Source organism: Astatotilapia calliptera, chromosome 7, assembly GCF_900246225.1.
Source record: "Astatotilapia calliptera chromosome 7, fAstCal1.2, whole genome shotgun sequence".
Lineage (NCBI taxonomy): Eukaryota > Metazoa > Chordata > Actinopteri > Cichliformes > Cichlidae > Astatotilapia > Astatotilapia calliptera.
In genome coordinates this window covers 19,733,151-19,752,916 of record NC_039308.1, presented here as the reverse complement: position 1 = coordinate 19,752,916, position 19,766 = coordinate 19,733,151, and the positions used below count along the sequence as shown (strand labels likewise).

At 41.8% G+C, this 19,766-nt stretch overlaps 2 protein-coding genes across 2 annotated transcripts; one reads left to right on the top strand and one right to left on the bottom strand.

Moving 5' to 3' along the window:
• Positions 1–1,677: 1,677 nt before the first annotated feature.
• fam78ab (family with sequence similarity 78 member Ab) lies at positions 1,678–17,726 on the bottom strand. The gene is given in 4 exon segments (XM_026173659.1): positions 1,678–2,833; positions 8,330–8,633; positions 13,828–14,193; positions 14,196–17,726. Coding segments are annotated over 4 exon segments (1,368 nt in total). The 5' UTR covers positions 14,368–17,726; the 3' UTR covers positions 1,678–2,307.
• Positions 10,329–19,265, top strand: LOC113025662 (inactive phospholipid phosphatase 7). The gene is made up of 3 exons (XM_026173660.1): positions 10,329–10,835; positions 11,015–11,754; positions 17,733–19,265. Exons 2-3 carry the CDS (start codon positions 11,280–11,282, stop codon positions 18,119–18,121), a joined length of 864 nt encoding a protein of 287 aa, XP_026029445.1. The 5' UTR covers positions 10,329–10,835; positions 11,015–11,279; the 3' UTR covers positions 18,122–19,265.
• The last annotated feature ends 501 nt before the right edge of the window (positions 19,266–19,766 follow it).

Below are 19,766 nucleotides of genomic sequence, written 5' to 3'. Positions count from 1 at the left end.
GTTGGATCCGGTTTGTTGTCACCTTCACATTCAGCGTCCCCCGCTCCCCACCCCTCCACCCAGCCGCCTGCTCTTTGCTCGAGGTAAACGCAGATGTTACCCGTCACCTTAATTAAACTCCACTCCTATGTGGAACAGATCGTGATTATTTACGTTTGTGTGTGCCTGCTTTCTCAGTGAAAGTGGCTGATGTAGGGCCACTGAAGGACCGGACCAAGTCTGGTGGTATACAGCGTATGATGCTTGGACTCTGAAACAGCAGCCCAGTGACCTTTGTGAAATGCACGAGCAGATCAGACTTGAATGCAGATGATTTCTTTAGTTGGCGCTGAACACACACAGACTGGGGAGGGGCGGAAGGAAATTGCAAGATGCTTCGAACAACTGGAAGTGAAAAACTGTCTACACAACCCATAGTATATTTGGGATACCATTGATAAGTAAATGACCCCTGTCCCCCTCCTCCCTTATTGCCAAATTTAGCCTGTTTCTTCACGCTTTTGCAAGCAGTTTCAGTTCACCACCAAAGCCCTTCTCAAAGATTAGCACTTAAATACGCATCGTTTCATCGACCGTCGATCTTTAGCTGACCAGAGCCACTTCCTTGTGTGTGTGTGTGTGTGTGTGTGTGGGGGGGGGGGGGGGGGGTCGTGCACCAGCGGTGAAATAAAAAAAACACGGGCCCCACATTTCTGCAGCGAGGAGAGAGCTAAGGAGAAGTGGGTCATCTATATGCCAACTGAGCATCGAACTCGCATGCCTCCTGCTCTGCTTTTGCAGCCTCGACAGCAGATGAAAAAAATAAATAAAAGAGGCAGAGAGGAAGTGAACAAGTGAGCGAGTGGGAGGAGGAGCACTGGTGGTAGATAAAGATTAAAAGTGATTGAGGGTGAGGGACGGGGGGGGAAACAAACAGAAAAATCTGTTAACATAGAAGACAAATGATTGGATTAAATTAGATGGAAGGCAAATTAATGGCAGCAGCAATAAAAATGCGATGACAAAAAGATTGCAGGAGCAAAAAATAAAAGACAGACTGCTGTTTTCATTGACCACTTATTAAAAAATATTTCCCTTCTTATTTATAACAGATATTGATTGCTCAATGTGAGCAATGTGATAAGGAGGAGGCGAGACAGGATGGGTGGAAAAAAAAGATTCGAGAAGGGAAGGAAGTAACAAGGGGCCCTGAGATGGCGTAATATCGAGAAAAGAGAACTTGTTTTCTGCTACTTTGCTAAAACAGTAAAGGTTTGAGTAAAATAAGTGAAATGAGGTCAGCTGTGGAGTTTTTTTTATGCTCAAGTTGTTATTGCATGTTTTTGTGTTTATGTGTGTGTGCTGAGGGCTGCTGATGAGACTCGCCTCTCTGTATGTCCATCTGCACAGAGCATCTCCTCTCTTGCATAAAGCACTTGAAACACAGCTCAGCTAGTTAGCTCAGTTGTGTAACTGTGTCTGTGCATAATGCCAGTTGCGTTTGTTAAGACAATAGATTCAGCAGGTAAATGAAACCCAGAAGCCAAGATCTGAAACCCGAGTTTTTCCTCAGTGCTGTGGTTCCTGTCCTAAACCCACACGTGCCAGCGCCAACAGTCTGGAAGGAACGGGCATGAGTTTACCACATACTGCATTGCACTTTGTTTAAGGCTAAGAAGTTCGCAGTGGAAAGCAATGTAATGTAAGGCAGCATGGATTGAATGTCTTGCATGTTTTTTTTTTTTCTTTAAAAAGTACTAAAATCTAGTATGTCACCCAATGCAATGTGTCATGTAGAGAACACAGCAATAACATCAAATACAATTAAATACGCTTCTCTTCCAGTCCATAAATTAAAAAAACAAAACAAAACACAACTGATGCTTGTTCATGACCTTTGTGCATATCCACCTGCACACGCACGGTCATAGAAAAACTTCAATCTGCCCTGGACTCCCAAACCCTACGTCGGTTGGCTCAAACAATTATACAGTACTGTAAAAAAACAAAACAAATGCTCTCTTTCGTTTTTGCAGTTTAGCACAGTGAGACCCGACCAAGTCTGAAGGTAGAATAGTTGCATTTTCTCCGGTTTCAAAAGTGCCTTTAGAAAGTGTTCAAGCCCGTAGCTCAAAGCAACAGCTGGTCTTTTGTTTTGTTTTCTGAGAGCTGGTTTCATTTTCAAACATGAGAGAATATAGAGACAGAAAAAAAGAAGAGTTAAAGCAGTGAGAGCTGGTGAGGAGCAGGAGTAAAAGAAAGAAACTAAAGAAGATGATACTGTTAAGGTATCCAAGGCCAGTCAGTGAAAGTCAGAGGGAAAACAGGTCAGTATTTAGGTGGGATGACCACCACAGGGTCACCAGTCTTTGGCCGCCACATCAGCACCTGGGCGTCGTTGGCATTGGGCTTGACCATGGCGTTGGGGGGGATGGGCTCATTCTTTCCCAGAATCTGTGGCTGTACCTGGGCCACGGGCTCTTTCAGAACGGCCCTTTGACCCAGCGGCTTCTCCGGGTCCACTTTTATGTCAAGCCGCATCCTCCAGCGGATCGTCTGCAGGACCAGCGTCTCTGAGGTGGCCTGATTGATGGCCACGAGCCAAGTCGTGAAGCTCTGGTCGCGGAAGATGCTGCTGAGCTGAGGCACATTGCTGTCGCTGACGGGCACTCCCCAAGTCACGCTGGGGTAAAAATTGTCATTCATACTGACTACGAATTTGCTGTCCTTCTTGGTGGGGCCTATGACGGTGCAGGTTTCAGTAGTGTTTCCGTACCACGGGTAGTTGACGCCGTCTGAGTCGCTGATGGCCTGGATCTTGCTGTCACGTAGATCAGGGAGTTCCCAACTTGACCTGGAAGTTGAAAGGAAGCACAGATGAGGATTCACAGACACTGATCCTTTATTTAAAATCATTTGTTTTTGAAGGGAAAACTGGATGTAAGCACATGTAAAATGTTATATAATAATGCTTAACAGGGTATGAAAGACGCAGCACAGTAATCTGACCTTTTATCTTAGGTCATTTGACCCCTTTAAAACACTGATAAAAATGATGAAGAACAGTAAATACATAATAAATGGAACCACAAGTGTGGCCTCCTCAGTTGATAGATTTTTCGGTCTATCTACCAAACACAGGACAGGAACAGTAAATTGGATCAAAGTCTCACAGTTGGATGCTTCCAGCAGTAACGTCCTGCTGAGCTGGAACCCAATACAGTGATGAAATATTTTGACATGCACAGCGGGCGACACCGAACGACTTAAGCGACCCTGCACCTCTGCTCTGTCCACCTATCGACTTTCCGCCCGCAGCAGGAAAAAGATTACCTTTCGTTCAAAGAAACCGAGGCTCAGCAGAACAGAGATAACAGTGCGATCACCAGCCCGCATGACTTACTAGCCTGCTACGCCTGGCCTCACATTGTGATTTATGAATTCACCCAGGGGGGTTGGTGAGATTAGCATGTCAGGCATGCTAATAGCAGGCCCGTGTGTGTCTGTGTGCAAATGTGCATTTCTGTTCTGAAGGATCCCTTCGTCCTCTAATACGATGCCTCCCAAACATTTTGTAGCAACTCTCCATTTTGTCATGAACTCACACATTTCCTAAATTCAAATTATTTGACACCTTCTGTTGAAAATTCTTCCAATTCATCATTTATGACTGTATGATTTACGGTAAACCTCAAGCTTGTGTTTCATTGAGTGTAAAAAGAGCACATGTATCGGAGGAGGATTAACCTAGAGCTGCGGGCTCATCTACACGCTGAGGAACTTTGATCACGCCTGGGGAAAGCACTGCAGAGATAGGGCTTACTTCCTGTTTGCGCCTTCACTGCCTGCTTTGTCACAAGCAAATGGCCTCCCATAGGTCGTGTTTGTGACACAACCGCAGACACGCTAAAATGATTCACCCACTCTTTTTTTCTTCATTCTTTTTTAAAGAGCTGCTAGGCCATTTTTTACACCGTGACTTGTGAGCATGTCAGTTTCTGTATAATGTTAAGTGTGCAAGACCATAGATACAAATATCTAAATTATCATCTGTATTTGGAAAGCAGAAAAGTTTTAACATGTAACTCTCAGAGTTAGCGTGAATAAAGACAGACTCTGTTTCCCAGACATAGATTGAGATGAGTGTTAGACTAAAAACTTCGTTTCAAAGGAGAAGCTCACTGGATTTAAACGTTCAGTCTAGCCTTAGGCCTAATCCATGTCTGAGAAAATGGCTAAAAAGGTGTAAATGGCTAAAAGTATTACAGAAATACTGAATGCGTGGTGATAGAAGGGCAATAAAAAAAACTTTTAAAGAAATGGATCAGTGGAAAATTGAGCAACTTGACCAAGATACTGAGTTTAACTGTATGACAAATTCTTTGCAAAAACCCCCACTTTGAGTATGCAGTAAATGACATCTGGTTTATTCACCTCTAATGAATGAATTGTGTGATGTTACAGAAGAGGTAGTTTAGCTCATGTGGCAAGTCTTAAAAAAACCTGTAACCGCTGCTGTCATAAAGATAGTTGTGATTCCCTCTCACCTAGAATTCTTCCGGTCTTAGGCCTCGTACGCTGCATGTCAAAACTGAAAGCTGCCTACCAAAATGTGTTCTAAATAAGAATCTATTTAAAACTGAATTATATATGAAAAGTTGAAGCTTTATGCCGAAAGAAAGGATTTTAAATAAGCTTTTTTGAGGATTTGTCCATGCACTGAAAAGGTCCCATCACAACTGCGAACAAAAGCAAGCAGTGGAATTGCTTATTTCCTGTTTTTGCACCTTTGCTCTCACACTCGTTTGCATGTTGCGGGCAAATAGTTTGGAAAGCAGTCTGTTTGATTTTTTAAAAAGAAAGAAAGAAATGATAAAGACGCCCAGGAAATGCTTCTTTTCCCCCCCTCCCCCACGGAGACTGAAGACTAGGAACAAAAGTAAAGACAACAGGGTGTCAGAGCAATCAACAAGATAATTGCATCATCGAGCTTCACCGTTTTCTGTGAAAATAAATGTTCCTCCCATGACTGTTATGTTCTATATTCAACAGGGATACGATTTCTTTCAAGACGTAGCTATAATAAATTGGATTTTTTTTTTGTTTTCTTTGTGCATGTCTGTTATGTTTTTTTTCTGAATACACACAAACTGTTCAAACTCGATAAACTGCACCTCGTTAAAAGCCCATGGGTGCACGGGGGAGAAGAAGTGATGGATGCAAACAGAATCCCGAGCACATCATCCAAAGCCAGCAGAGAAATCAGCAGCATTACCATCCTCGGCTGTTCTGTCCAATTACAGTACACTGAAGTTTTATTAGCATCAAAGGAGCTACTTAGTATGAGAGTCTCAGCAGCGGTAGCAGACTCATCTCTTACAACCTAAGTGTGCCTTTAAAAATGTACATAAGGAATAGCCTTTTCTTTCATTGTTTGTCTTTGCAGGAAAGAAATGCTTAGCGTTCCTAACACTGGACAATGATTTAAAGTCGATGTTCGAATGCACGAGATTCAAGGATTTTCCCTCTGTAAACACTGCTGTACATCTGGGTGCGCACATTCTAACACCCCTATATACAGCGCAGTGCTATATATACATATACCATATCTGTTACAGTCATGTAGGGTAATTCAAGTCAAGAGTGCATTTACTACACACTCACTGGCCACTTCATCAGGTACACCAGTTCAACTGATCATTAACGCAAATATCTAACAGTTAACCACACAGAACCAACTCTGTGTTTTTAGGTGCGTAGACATGGTCAACACAATCTGCTAAAGTTCAAAGTGAGCAACAGAAAGAGAAAGAAAAGTGATTTAAGTCACGTTGAAGACTTTAAACATGGCATGGTTGTTGGTGCCAGATGGGCTGGTCTGAGGATTTATTGATAATGGTCTGAGAAAAAAAGGAAAAGCAGTGAGCGAACTTGTCTCTTTGATTCCAGAGTTTGGAAGAATAGCCAGACTGCTTTGAGCTGATAGGAAGGCCATAGTAAATGAAATAACCACTTGATACAATCATGGTTTGCAGAAGAGCATCTCTTAATGCACAACAGGTTGAACATGGACAGCAATGGGTTACAGCAGCCAAGACCACACCAGGTGCCATTCCTGTTAACTTCTAACTGAGGCTCACCAAAACTGGACAATAGAAGATTGGAGAAACATTGCCTGAACTGATGAGCCTCGATTTCTTTGCAACATTTGGGTAGGAGGGTCAGAATTTGAATCCAATCCAATCCTGAAGGCAAAATGCGTCCAAGCTGGTACTAGCATAGTAGAACTAATGAAATGGTTGTGAGTGTACCCTTATGTGGTTTCTGAGAAGACTAAAAAATGTGGTAAGTGGAATTATATATAGTCACGATATCAGACATTACCAGTAATGTCAAAAACAAAATTTACCAAAATGATATTATCTCAACAGCTATGGAAAATTTGAGAAAAGCATAATGCCATCAGTTTGTCTTCAGCGTCATTTATTTTGTTTTCTGTCTGTTTCGGGAACGTGGCGTTGGTGACAGCGAGCTTATAGTGTCTATGTTTTTGTCTTTTTATGGTGGGAGGTGAAAAACACAGGGGTACAATACCACCACTTATATGCTGCGTAACCAGATAGTTACAGGTGCTAGTTTAAATGATCATACATGTATTTGCATTTCATCTATGTTTCATTCTCATTACTGGTGTATTGCGAAAAACGTCTTTTTCAAGTTCAGCATTTTTAAATGCATGCATGGTTTTGAATGTGGGTTTTCTTCTCAGCATGTATTTGTATACCATTATCTAAAAAAAAAAAAAAGAACTTGACAAAAGATGGAAAGTGTAAAATCTAGCCAGATAAAAGGGCCAATAAGACCCAGTGACACTGAGTTTCAGAAAGTAATTGGGCTCTGTCCCTCTCTCTGTGTCATACAGGCCCATACTGGGGTGTGGGGTGTCTGGGACGGGACTCTAATCTTAGTCGTGCAGCACCCAAACATCCTCTGCTGCCGTGTCTACAGATAAAGCACACGGATCAACTTGCGTTTGCCTATCACATGATACAAGACAAACCCTACGTATGTAAACACTCGTTCTGAGAAATAAAGGAAATTAGATTCGATTAGATTAGATAGAACTTTATTAATTAAAGAGCGAGCTAGACCTTTTTATAGTCCCTGGGTGAGATGAGCACAGTTAAAAGCAGCATTTGTTCATGTTTGCTTTATTAATAACGACTGATGAAAAAATAACTCCACTCCAAGGAGGGGGCATCAGAAAGGTTACAGCAACTATTATTTCTCATCAGTGTCCCGCACTCAAACACGTGTAAGCTCTTGAAGGTGTTTGCAGCCTGCAAGCATATGCTTAAAGCCCATGTGTTGTGGGGACAGTCAAGCTATTGATTATTAAAACACACTCACAGTTATCTTTTAAGTTCTTTAAAACTGATGCTAATATGTGACGTTCCGCTTGCATGACACACACGTGTGCCCTTGCTGAACTGGGAGAACCACATGCAACTGTAGGCTAGTTTCACTACTGTGAAATATTTCCTCTAAGAAGTAATTTTAGCATTATTTGCAATATAAACCAGAAACTGAGATATTCTTACAATTTAAACCATAAATTACACAGGAATTAAGGTTCTGGCTCTGTTGGGTGGCTGGCACTGACTCTTTCTGCTACTCGTCTTTGCCCGTACTTAAAGAACTCAAGCTCATTTGCTTATGTTAAACTTGTTAAACCTTTTACCTAGACGTCCTTTCAGTAACTGTTCCTGGCAGATTTTTTGATCCAATTAAAGTCTTCCTACTTGGACTCTTCACATTTTCAAGATGTAAGCACTCCCAAAAAGTTGTTATAACAGTGTCAGCTTTAAGTCTCTTAAATTTTAACTTCTCTTTGTCACATCTGTGAGCTAAATAGTTTCAAGTTCTGAGCTTTTGCTCAGAACTAAGACAAGTAGTGAAGCTGTGATTGTTTCCCTGTGTTGGGGTCGTACATTAGAAAGCACATTTAGTTCCTTAACATTTGTGAGCATTAGATACTTTCTTTGGGGTTTGTCGTGGATTAAATCTAGAATGGCAAAATAATCTGAATAGTTTTTGGAAACCAAGCTCACAGTTGGCTAACTGGAATAAAATTCATTTAATTAAAAGTAGAAGAGCCAATATTGACCAAAAGTGTCAATAGCAAAAAATGCCACTTGCAAACTAACTCAAATGACATATTTATTCATCAGCTGGAATGATGTCAAAGGTGATTTTTCTTTTTTTCATATTTGAATCTCATCTACATGCGTTCAACGCGCTGTCATCCCTTACACCTGACCAAGCAACAACAAGACCCGAGGATACTCACATTCCTTTGTCCCCATACGTGTTAAAGAACTCCATGTGGTTGCAGGCTTGGATCCAGCCGATGGTCCACGTCTCCTTAGCTGCTACTGGTGGCACCAGTATTCGGGCGTTCGCTCGAAAGTGCGGCGTCCGGTAGCGCAAGACCACGCCGGATGTCTCGTCGATGCTGGTGGGGTTGGAGTCGATAGTAGCGTTCAGCTCCAGGATGACGATGCTGTCTCGGAAACTCTTGGGCTTACATCTGATACTCTGGATGCAGCCCATTGCATTAAATAGCAACACAGTCCACAAGAACGTCCAGCAGTCTGGAGGAAAGGAAAGACGCATGGAAACAAGCAAACGATCACCACAGTTGGTTCCACATCATGTTTCCCCAACAGAGAGAAGAAAAAATGGTTTACCAGCACAAAGAAAGTATTTATATGAAGCAATGTTTCTCACGAAAAGCCATGCATTCTTTTTCTTTTATCCAAAACTACAAAAGAAGGCAGGCCTAGAAAATCTTCACAACAGAGCGAATGCTTCCCAGTGCGTGAACACAGCTTCACCAAAACAGGCTCTGGCACCAGAAATGTTCTTATCCGAGCGCAGATGTTTTCATGCTGCCAAAGTTACAAGACACTGCCACACAAAGTTCTGGCCTTTGGGCAAAGTGGGTCCATTTGGAAAGGTTCGTGGCATGTATGAGCTAAATAATTAACACACGCAAAAAAAAAAAAAAAACTACTTGTGTTACAGCTTGGCATCAGATTCTCCTTTGCGTGTGCACTCAAAAGATATAACCCTGTGACTGCGTCCAGCTGGTGACGAGAATCCTAATCACAAATATTGGAGGTTTTCAAGAGTGGACGCCCACAGTTTAAAATGCCTCTAGTGTAACGCGGAGCAGCCGAAAGTCCGTTTAACAAAAGCGTAAAATGTTCCACCAAACTTAAAATATTGGCTTCAGTTTCTCATAAGGAAAAGTACCATTGAACGCTACATCTGCGAAACAGAGGTTCTGGCAGTACAATTACGAACTGAGGTCTGTTTTTTTCTTTCCCGTTTTTAAAGCCGACAAAGCAACATGCAAAAAAAAAAAAGAAGAAGAAAGAAAGTCTACCTATAAAACAATTCACTGGAAAGTCTCCACTGAATTGTTTGGGGCGAAATCCTGGAGAAATTCAGCGTAAACGGCGGCTCGCACAGTTCTCCGGTCACAGAGGTAATTCCGTTATCTCCTTCCACAACCGATCCCGTTATTTATTTCTTCGTCCCCTTCTCTCCCCTTTCCTTCCAATTGCAAACAATTTCAGCGTCCCGTTAACAGAGGTAGCATTTCTCCGAGCGCTGACAGTCTGGTCGAGTTTGAGACTGAGCACGGCAACATCCAAAAGGACGGCGCCGGGTCAACTTTTGCGACCATTCCACGGGATCAGGTGTCAAACTGAATAAAAAAAAAATAATAATATATAGATACAAAATATGTATAATGCAGCTCTGATGGAAGAAATTCCAACTGTTACATAGTTCGACCGAGCGGACAGCTGCAGTGCTCCGAGAGATGGGCTGCAGTTCAGCCTAAATTCCTGCACAAGCTGTCATTTCTCCGCGCTCGTCCCATCTCTGCCTCGGCAGGTTCACCCCGACACGCATTGGTCTATCTGAGCTGCCTGGGAAGCAGCTTTTAGTAGTCTTCCTGACGACACTTCCGCTCTGCGAGTGTTGCAAGCATGCTGGGAAATGGAGGCTAAAGGTCCCTCATTTTGAGAAGGTTATAATTATAACTGATAACATATAATTAGTAAGTGATTTTTGAGAGCCTAAAAGAGCCCCCACAGGTAACTTAAGACGCGTGTCCGCTCTCTTTGGGTGGTATTGAAAATTTGGACACAGACAAATGAAATCATCTTTGTGGGGTTTTTGGAAATGTCTTTCCACTGACTAATCAGTGGATCACAGTCAGCTTTAAATAAATTATAAATGATTGATAAATTTTGATTTATTTATGTATTTTGCTGTAGTGTGGCAGTAGCAGACAACAAATGGTCTGATCGGTGCGATAAATTCTGTAAAAATGTAGGTTGTGTGCTCATCGCTTTTTCTTTTCTTTTCTTTTCTTTTCTCTTTTTTTTTAACCATTTCTGAACATTTGAAATTGTTTCCGTGGCCCTCCATAAGCCCTGCCCCCTGTCTTTGTGTGTAATAAAGCCGAATGCGGGGTTTCTGTGAGTCCTGGCGCTGTCTGTTTAAGCACCTTGGAGAACTCCGCTGTTGGCGCTGGAGCGCAGCGCCCAGGCTGAATCGGGAATCGTGCGTAAGCTACGTCAAATCCGCCAGGAACAATCAAACGCTACACTGCCTGCGCTGCGCTGCCTTGTCTTTTCCCTTTTCTTGTCGACGGTTTGGTGATTGTCAACTTTCCTCTGATTTTGCGCGGATCGCTTTATATACGTGAACGTCCTCTCTGTATATCGGAGAGGATTTAGAGAGATGTGCGCGCTCCCGTGCTCTCCCTTCTTCGCTCGGTAAGATGACAACGCCGTGTCTTTCGTAGTCTCTTTACACAGTGTTTTTCTTTCTTCTTTTGTTTTAAATTTGCACTGAGCTTGATTTCCACCAAAAGCACGCGCAGTGAGGCACCTGTTAGTGGTGTATCGGTGCGTAACGAAATGTTCATGTTGTAATTTTTATCTCCGTGCTTTAGATCGTGTTTCTCTGGATTGGACGGAGCAGATGCTATTCAATACACTCTTCCTCCCCGCATGGCATAAACACCACAGACAACGTGCATTCCAGCGTGTCTAAATATATCTATTAAGGCCACAGGAGGTGGGGGAGGAGTGGTGTAGGGAGGGGAGGGGGGTTTATCCTGGGACATTTCACTGTCTTGCACCACTTGCATTATCTTCTGGAGATTGGCAATCGGTTATTATAGCCACAGAAGAAAACTTGGCCCCAACACCCCCAGTATGCCCTCCAGTGTGAGATCCAGGGCGCGGGAGAGAAACAGCGTCCTGGGCAGACCTGAGTTTATGTCCCTCAACCATCAGCCCCTCTGTAGCGGCGGGGCCCCCGCTGAGAGCCGAGGCAGCTCAAGGCGACTGGGTCAAATCAAGCACCAAACAAGTCAGCAGAGTGAAGAACCTACCGACAGAGGCAGCAGGGACAGAAGAGAGTCCACCAAAATGCCAGAGGAAGACTGCATGCAGCTGAACCCTTCCTTCAAAGGAATAGCAATGAACTCCCTGCTTGCCATTGACATCTGCCTGTCCAAGCGCATGGGGGTGTGCGCCTACACGTCGTCCTCCTGGGGAGGCTGCCGCTCCATGGTTGCCCTGTTGGCTCTCACGGGGCATGGCATCACGTGGATCATTGGCACTATCGTGTGTCTCACACGGAGTAATACCCTGGCTGGACAGGAGGTCCTAGTCAACCTGCTGCTGGGTAAATGCCACACCACACTCACCAACCTCTGTCGTTCAGTACCCAAAATGCACCACGCAGCCATACCTGGCACCCACAGTGACACAGTGTCTTTCCCGCTTCTGTCCTTCTCACACTTGAAACCAGCCAGCTGTGCCAGAAATGAGCTTGCCAAATGAGTTTCAGTGTATTCGGCCTCCCAGTGCAGGGGTTTATTGACAAACAAGTGTGGGTGACATTTTCTGAAGGCACATTTCACAAGTGTTTATAGACTGATTCACGTCTGCTTAATATTACTTGAACTGCTGCTTTTATAGTAGAGCAATGAGAATCTCAACATTTGATACCTTTTCCCAGTTATCAATAAGCAACAGAGAGGAAAACCTGCAAATTCAGAAAGAAAAAGACAAAATATCACCTAGTCTCAGTTTTTTTTTTAGTGAAGTCACAACTGCGTATTGAGGTTCCTATGCAGGCAATGTAACCTTTATCATTTTCTCATCTAGTAAATCTTCAGTTTTCCGGTTTGGATTTAACTTTCAAGTATATTCGAATCAAACTGGTAACACAGCACAGTCTAATACTGTCAAAGCAGTCAATCATTCAAGCAAAAGTTGTCTTTTGCAGTACGTTTCTGTCAAATTGTATCACTCAGTGATGATTACTCAGAACCTTCTGAACCGTCTTCATTAAAACATATGAATCTGAAATCTGTGGGCAAGATTCTTTCCACTGCAGGTTTTCTGGTTCCTATTTGTACTCTGTTTGTAGTTCGAGTAGACTAATCAACTGACCAACCACGTCTGAGGTGCCTCTGATTGCATATAGAGTTAAACTGTATGTGGCAAGAGCAAAAGAGAGACTTCATCTGCTGAAACTCAACCTGGAAACTTCCTTTCTTTGATCTGTCTGCATTCGTTGGAACAGGAAGTAGACAGGAAGTTCTTGTTGTACTGAAAGCCCGGACAAATTGACCCATGCCCCCAAAGGCAAAATCAGCAGTCATACATAACAATAACAACTTTATATGTATAGCACTTTTTAAAACAAACAGTTACAAAGTGCTTCACAATTTGGATAAAAACACTTAAAAAAGTCTAAATGGTTACACATGCAAACACAGAGTCAAGCCCACAGGCTTTCATTCATTCCTACATACACACATGTTAGCAGAACAGAAGGTCACAGATAATGGGCAGAAGATTAAAGATCTGCAGTTAAGAAGGGCAGTAACTGCTGGACTTAGAGGCTTTGAGGGCTGTGATTTAGAGGGCAAAGGAATTAGATGATTAAGTCCGGAAGTAGAAATTTGATGAAAATGAGACAGTTTGCTTCTGTGCCTTTATAATTACAGGGATTGGTAAAAAAAACAGCAGCATCAGTGAAATATGAGGTTGGTGAAATACTATAACTGGGTCTTTTTGTTTTAAATTGTGATCTTGGTTTATTAAAACGGATAATGGGCATTATGAACACAGGAGGGCAATCCGGCATACTCAGTTGGTGAGGCCTGAAAGGGGAGCTGCTAAATAAAACACAACTAATCATTACCAGACTAGCTGCTGTCATGCCAAAAAGTGATTTCTGTTTCTGTGTTTTTCATGTGTAATATTGTTGTTTATAATGGCAAATAGGCTGTAGTGAACAAGATTAAGAAAGAGGTTATATATAAAATTAAAAAACTGCCTGTTTTGAAAGCGTCTTTATGATTCTGACATGACATTATAATCTATCCAGTCCTTTTTGGCTAATTAGAAAATCTTTATGGAACTATTATCTTATATTTGTTGCCCTCTTGGCCAGCTCACTCTTGAAAGGGACATTTCTAACGCCAGTGAAACTTTTAACCCGGATAAATGCAGGATAGAAAAAAGTCACTTTGCCAAAAGCTGATTGCAGCTTCTGTCTTGTGACAGGAATTTGCTCTCTGACCCAAAATAACTTTATATGTTAGACAGATTATATACCAACAAGTCATTTACAACAATTTAAATACTTTTCTTTTCTTTTTTTTGCCAAATTGGGGAAAATCAGTTTTTGGCATGACAGATTAAGGCTGTTTGTTCTTACGCAAGAGAAGTGCATAGTCCTTACTTTGTGCCCAGAAAGGAGAATGCTGTAACTGTAGCATCCTACGCTGGGATGAGGTCCGTTTATTTGGCTTCATGATGGGGTTGCCGGCCGCTCTGGTGTCATCAGCCACCAGTGGTGGAAAAGCTGCAGTGTTATCAGGCATTGTTTCTGGGTCCACACCCGCTTGGCCGTCCACATGGAGTAAGTTGTCATCAGGCATTGCTGTGTAGCAGCTGGAGAGGTTCAGGCTGGGTGGAGAAACAGCACCACTCTGATCCCTCAGGCAGCTATGGACCATCACTTCAGCCCGGGACGACTGATGGGTAGATATCGAGCAGGAGGAGGGCTGAGGACCGGTGACAGTGTCCCACAGCACAGTGTCCTGGCTGCATTGAGTGAAGCAGACTTTTTAGTTTGACCATGCGTCACATCTATGAAGCTGGACAACAGTGAGTCCTTCACATTAAGTTCTTTCAATTCGAGACCCTTCAAATATCCTCTTTTGAAGTTTTTATTTGTGTTCATGAGCAGTTTATCAATGTTTCCAATCAGGGTTGTCATGGTACAGTGGAACAGTATGTACAAACAATGCAAAGGCCCAGGTTCCTAAGAATGGGTTCACACGTTGCTCTTACAAGTCCTGTTACTGACTCAGTACTGGGTTATTGTTTCCATCAGTAACTACATAAAGCTTTACTACAGCACATTTAATATTATCCTGCAGCAAAATTTTGATCTCACTACATCAGATCAGAATTTTCTGAAAGTCTGGGGGACCTGTGTGTATGCTTGTTCATGTGCAGGCATGCACACATAAACACAGTCCCAAACACAGATTAAAGACCAAACAGAAACACAAATCTTGTGTAGCTGTAGCTGCATTGAGCTCTGAGTGGGAGCTATTAAATCTCTGGATTTGGGACACTGTTGAATTGTGTTTGGGACTTTTTTTTTGCCCTAAGTGCTTGCTCAATATTTGTTGGTTGCAGGATAATTTCTGGTCTGTTGAAGTCTGTCAGGAGAAAATATCCCAACATGGTCAACAGAGGGAAGAGGAATTAATGTTAAATACTCGCTGAAAGTATATTTTGTTTTTATCTATCGGGGAAACTAATCGGCCATGACTGGTCTGTCGGGATTAGTTTGATTCAGCCCACTGTTGCAAACACGTGGTGCTGTGCAGCGTAGAAATGTTTCTCCTTTAGGTTTTAAGTTGTTTTACTCGCACGCAACCTGGGACCTTCTCAAAGACTATTAAACATGTCAGAGACGTGTCTTAGCTGTGGAGGGGATGTTCCTATTTTTATCAGGTGTGGTTTGTGTGTGTGTGTGCGGCTTTGTTTCTACTTTTAAAGTACTCAAGTTTATTTCATGTTATATTATCATCTATATGGTTCTGTTAAGCATGCAGGTAAGATTGCAACATTATTGTCAGCATCCATTTCGCTGCTATTACAAGGATGAATGAGAGAGAGTCCGGTGTGCTCTGAATAACCATCTCTCTGTGCCGAGGCCTGTGTGCAGGGTGACAGTAACAAACAGACAGGATTAGGTCATGCTCACCCAGCTGTTGTCTCTAATTAATTTTTCATCATGCTTGATGGAACAGATAGCTCAGTATTAAGCTTTATGTTTCAAGGGGCTTACCTGTGTAGCCCTCCTTCCCTTCTTTTTGTCTTTTGAGAAGCAATAAATGAATGGTGTTTTTTGATGTTAAACACATATAGACAAAGCATTTGTGAAGTATCTCAGTGTTGCAGCGCAGGGTATGTCTGTTTGAGATGAAAATATGAGATATCGCTGGTTTTCACAACGGAAATTTCAACAATCTTTCCACTTTTAGCTGTTTAGGTGGATTCCCCAAAGCTCTTAGTTTGATTACCAGCTCGACTTTCACTATATGTCACCCCCCTGCTCCTTTGTTCTTGTATTTCGTGTCTTTCTCGCATTGTACTTTCCAATAATGGCAAAAATGGCACAAAAAACATTGTGCCTCCATGCCACCCCCTCCAATACAAAAAACCTTATATAAATACATGTAACCTCCCTTGTTGAAAAGTAAATGTGAACAACAGCAAACATAGAAAAATGGCTTGCTGTGGTCATTACTGTGTTTTACATCTATGTAGAGTATATAGAGCAGGACTATAAGTGCATGTGAGCTGACTAACCACAGTGTGTATGTTAGAATACGCGACAGACTGACTACTCCTTCTGTTTCTCAGCAGCGCGTAGCAGCCTGACCTACTGTCTGCTCACGCCTGCTACACTTCCTAGAATCGGAGTTTCCACCCTCAAACGGCAAATCTAAGTTCATCACCTCAAATCTTAGATGACGTACTTCTGAAAACGAACCACAATGCTGACCGCAGGTTTGCAGACAATCTTTCACGGCAGGAGCACAGAGAAAATCTTAGTTTGTCTGCAGTGACAGCAAACCTTAGAGAACCTCAGTCGCAAAGAGACTTGTGCTTACAGCCGATACAATGCGTCACCGTTTGGCTACAAGCACCGTCCCCGTCTGCTGAGATGGCACAATGGGGCCGTGCAGCAAAGACCCCAAATGTCCTTCCATTGCACCTCTACTCAATATCAGTTGGCATCTTATGCCTCATTTTATTTTAACTATAACAAAATTTTACCTCCCAATTGGTGATATTTCCAAGTTGTAGGCCTTTGAGGTACTTTTTTTTCTCTATAACCAACACTAAGTGTCAGTATTATGGGATATATTATTGCTTCATTAACAAAATGATGACACCAATTTGATGTCTGTGACATAGAATCAAGCATTGGTACTGTGGATGTTTTAGTGCGGCTGCTTATGAAAGGTCTCCTCTTTTTTTTATCTGCATTTTGATTCCAGGCTCATCTTCAATCTGTCAAATGATTTTCTGTCATATTTTAACACTCATCGTTGGTGTTCTGTGTAAGAGCTGGGAATCATCACACTGATCAAACATCTTTAGTCAGTGGATGAGCCAGCAGACGAGGTCCTAGCAACTGGAATTCCCCCTTCTAAAGTTCAGAAAATTCAGTAAAAGAGACCTGTTATTTTACGCCAAAACAAATCTGTAACAAGCCCAAAAAGCAATGAAGCCACAAATTGCAAATAGACCGTGTGAGACCCTGTAGGGCTTGTAACTGGGAAAAAATTCACTGTATGAGTGTAAAATTTAAACAGACTAAATTCACTGTGCAGAACAATTCGTCTGATTCTGAGAGAACTTTTTCAGATTTAGTTGATTTTATATGCATGGACACATTGTATTGCCTTTAATGAGCTGAGATTGATTTTGAAAGAACAGTCCCTTTAGGATAGCAAGTATTAGAGCAGTATAACTAGTACCTCACACACTTGACAGTTACTTAGCGTAGGCTTGGTTTAGTGAGTGTGAAGATGGCTTTAAATGGCTTTATTGATGGTCAGAGTAGAAATATTTTTGAGGAGTGCTGTGGAGTTATAAAAGGCGTCTCCGAATGTCTGGTCATGTGAAGCAAATGTTACTCGCTGGTTAGTACTAGTCACCGAAATATCTACTTACACATTTACTACAGTTGTTCTGTTTTATGTGAAGACTAACAAATGGACCAATAGTTTTATAAAACTGATTATTGAGTTGATGTCCATTTGATTTTTTTTAAAAGCTACATCCATCCCCATTAATCATCTCACACCTTAGAGATGTCCAGTTAGGGGAGACAAAGTAAAACCACTCACAGTGGTTGTTTTTCCACAAAATGATCACATTTACCTTAAAATCAATGTACATATCACCAGTAACACCTCTATACTTCTCTGAATATGGTTTCAAGCGATGATCTTTTACTTGTACCATGATTCAAGTCAGGTACTCCTTTAACCATTTTCTTTGACTTTCACTGCATATTCATACTAACTGTCTGCTTTCTTTATTTCATGATAGCCCTCATCCTTGACGTGATGACCGTGGCTGGGGTCCAGAGATTAGTGAAACGGAGAGGACCCTGGGAGATGACACCGAGCTTCCTGGACTGCATCGCCATGGACGTGTACTCTTTCCCCGCTGCCCACGCCAGCCGAGCTGCCATGGTCTCCAAGTTCTTGCTGTCCCACTTGGTGCTGGCTGTGCCGCTTCGCATCCTGTTGGTGCTGTGGGCCTTCCTAGTGGGCATGTCCCGGGTGCTCTTGGGCAAGCACCACCTAACAGATATGGTGTGCGGCTTTGCGCTTGGCATGCTCCATTTTAGCCTAATGGAGACGGTGTGGCTCTCATCAAACACCTGTCAGACTCTTATTTCCATAAGCACGCTGAGCTGGAGCCCCTTTTTCTGAGCTTTTTACTAGCACACATGGCTTGTTTAACCTTGCAATATCAAACACACAGACGGGTGACAAATTAAAGGAAACACTTGGTGCCAGAACAGCCATATTGCACCTCGGCTTTGTTTCAACAAGACTTGCATTCTTCTGTTCATGATGAAGGCTCAAGTCTTTGGGGTTTTCCTTTAAATTGTCACCTATGCGTTGGTTAAAGTTGCAAAGCAGGTTTTCGTTGCAGGCTGCAAGCAGGAACCCACTAATATTCGGATCCAGATGCTGACTTGCATGCAATTCCTAAACCAGGAAGCTCGCAAGACCTTCATAACGCTTTACAAGTTCTAGTATGACACTGCTTCATAGTTTTAACAAAACACTAACAGCCACAAGCAAAATAAAATATCTGCAGACTGGCTACAGGTTTTCTTGAAAGTGTACATGAAGGAAAAGTGGTTTGGATTTTTTCAAAAGACTTTCATTCATATTCATTTATTATTTAACTTCTATCAAGGACACCAAACTCCATTGGATCTCATTTTTCTCTCTTTTATTTTAGGAGAGTTAAACACAGAAGCCACAACTGAACACTGAAATTTGGAGTTATATTGTTGTATGTAACATTCAAGTATATATGAAAGTAAGGCAGTTTGGATAGTCTACATTTCTTATTTCTTTTGCTCATATGTTTATCATATTTGAAGTTTTTTTTAATTAATCTGTTTATGTACAATTATCACCCAGAATTTTTTTTCTTACCCTTTCAAGTTTAATTTCTATCAATGTGCCATTTGTGATTTAATGAGTTTAAATCATTTTTAAAGCTAATATTTCTCCACAGCACTTTCATTAATGATTCATTAAAATCTCTAAATTAGCTGATCATAAACTGTTTATGGCAGTGAAACTATTTCTATGCCTCACTAAAAACAAGTGCATGTGTGTGGGAACATATGCATACGAAGCAGAAGCAAACATTGGTTTGAAATATCAGCTGTGGACATGTTATGCCTTTTTTTATGGCTTTGAATGAACTCTGCCATCATTTCATTGGTTTAGTATGATTAAACAGTTTAGTGTACGCGAGTATGTGCTGTACAGGGATCTGTATATGATGTTTTTACTATGTTGTTCTATCTCAATAAAATGAAATGAACCGTTAGGAAAATGTAAATGTGTTTTATTTAGTTTTGGTAAGAGGATGCCACTAGCAGTCCAAATTTGTTGTTTTGATGTATATGTGCCTGTGGGTGTTTGGGATTGCTGCTCTATTCTGTCTGTGATTAAAGATTTGGGCAGATATGTCACAAGCAGAATGTGGGGGAAAAATATTTATTACAATTAATAGGATAAATGTTGTTTTCTGTTTACCAGTAGCTTATTTGTCTGCTCTTAAGACAACTTTCCAAAAAAAGTAGTTTTTATTACTTCAGACTTCACAAGGATTGTAAAATGCCCCACAGCTCAAGAAAATTAAGTTATGGATTTCCATAGGGATGTCATACGGAGAGGGCTATTCATTTGGAAAGACATTTTACACCATTTCTTTCCAGATGGGGTGTTTGCACCCACTATATATATACATATACAGTGGACACGTTTCACTCTTTTTCAACCTCAGCTCTTTACATGTTATAACTTTACTCTTCTCTGTGACTTGCCA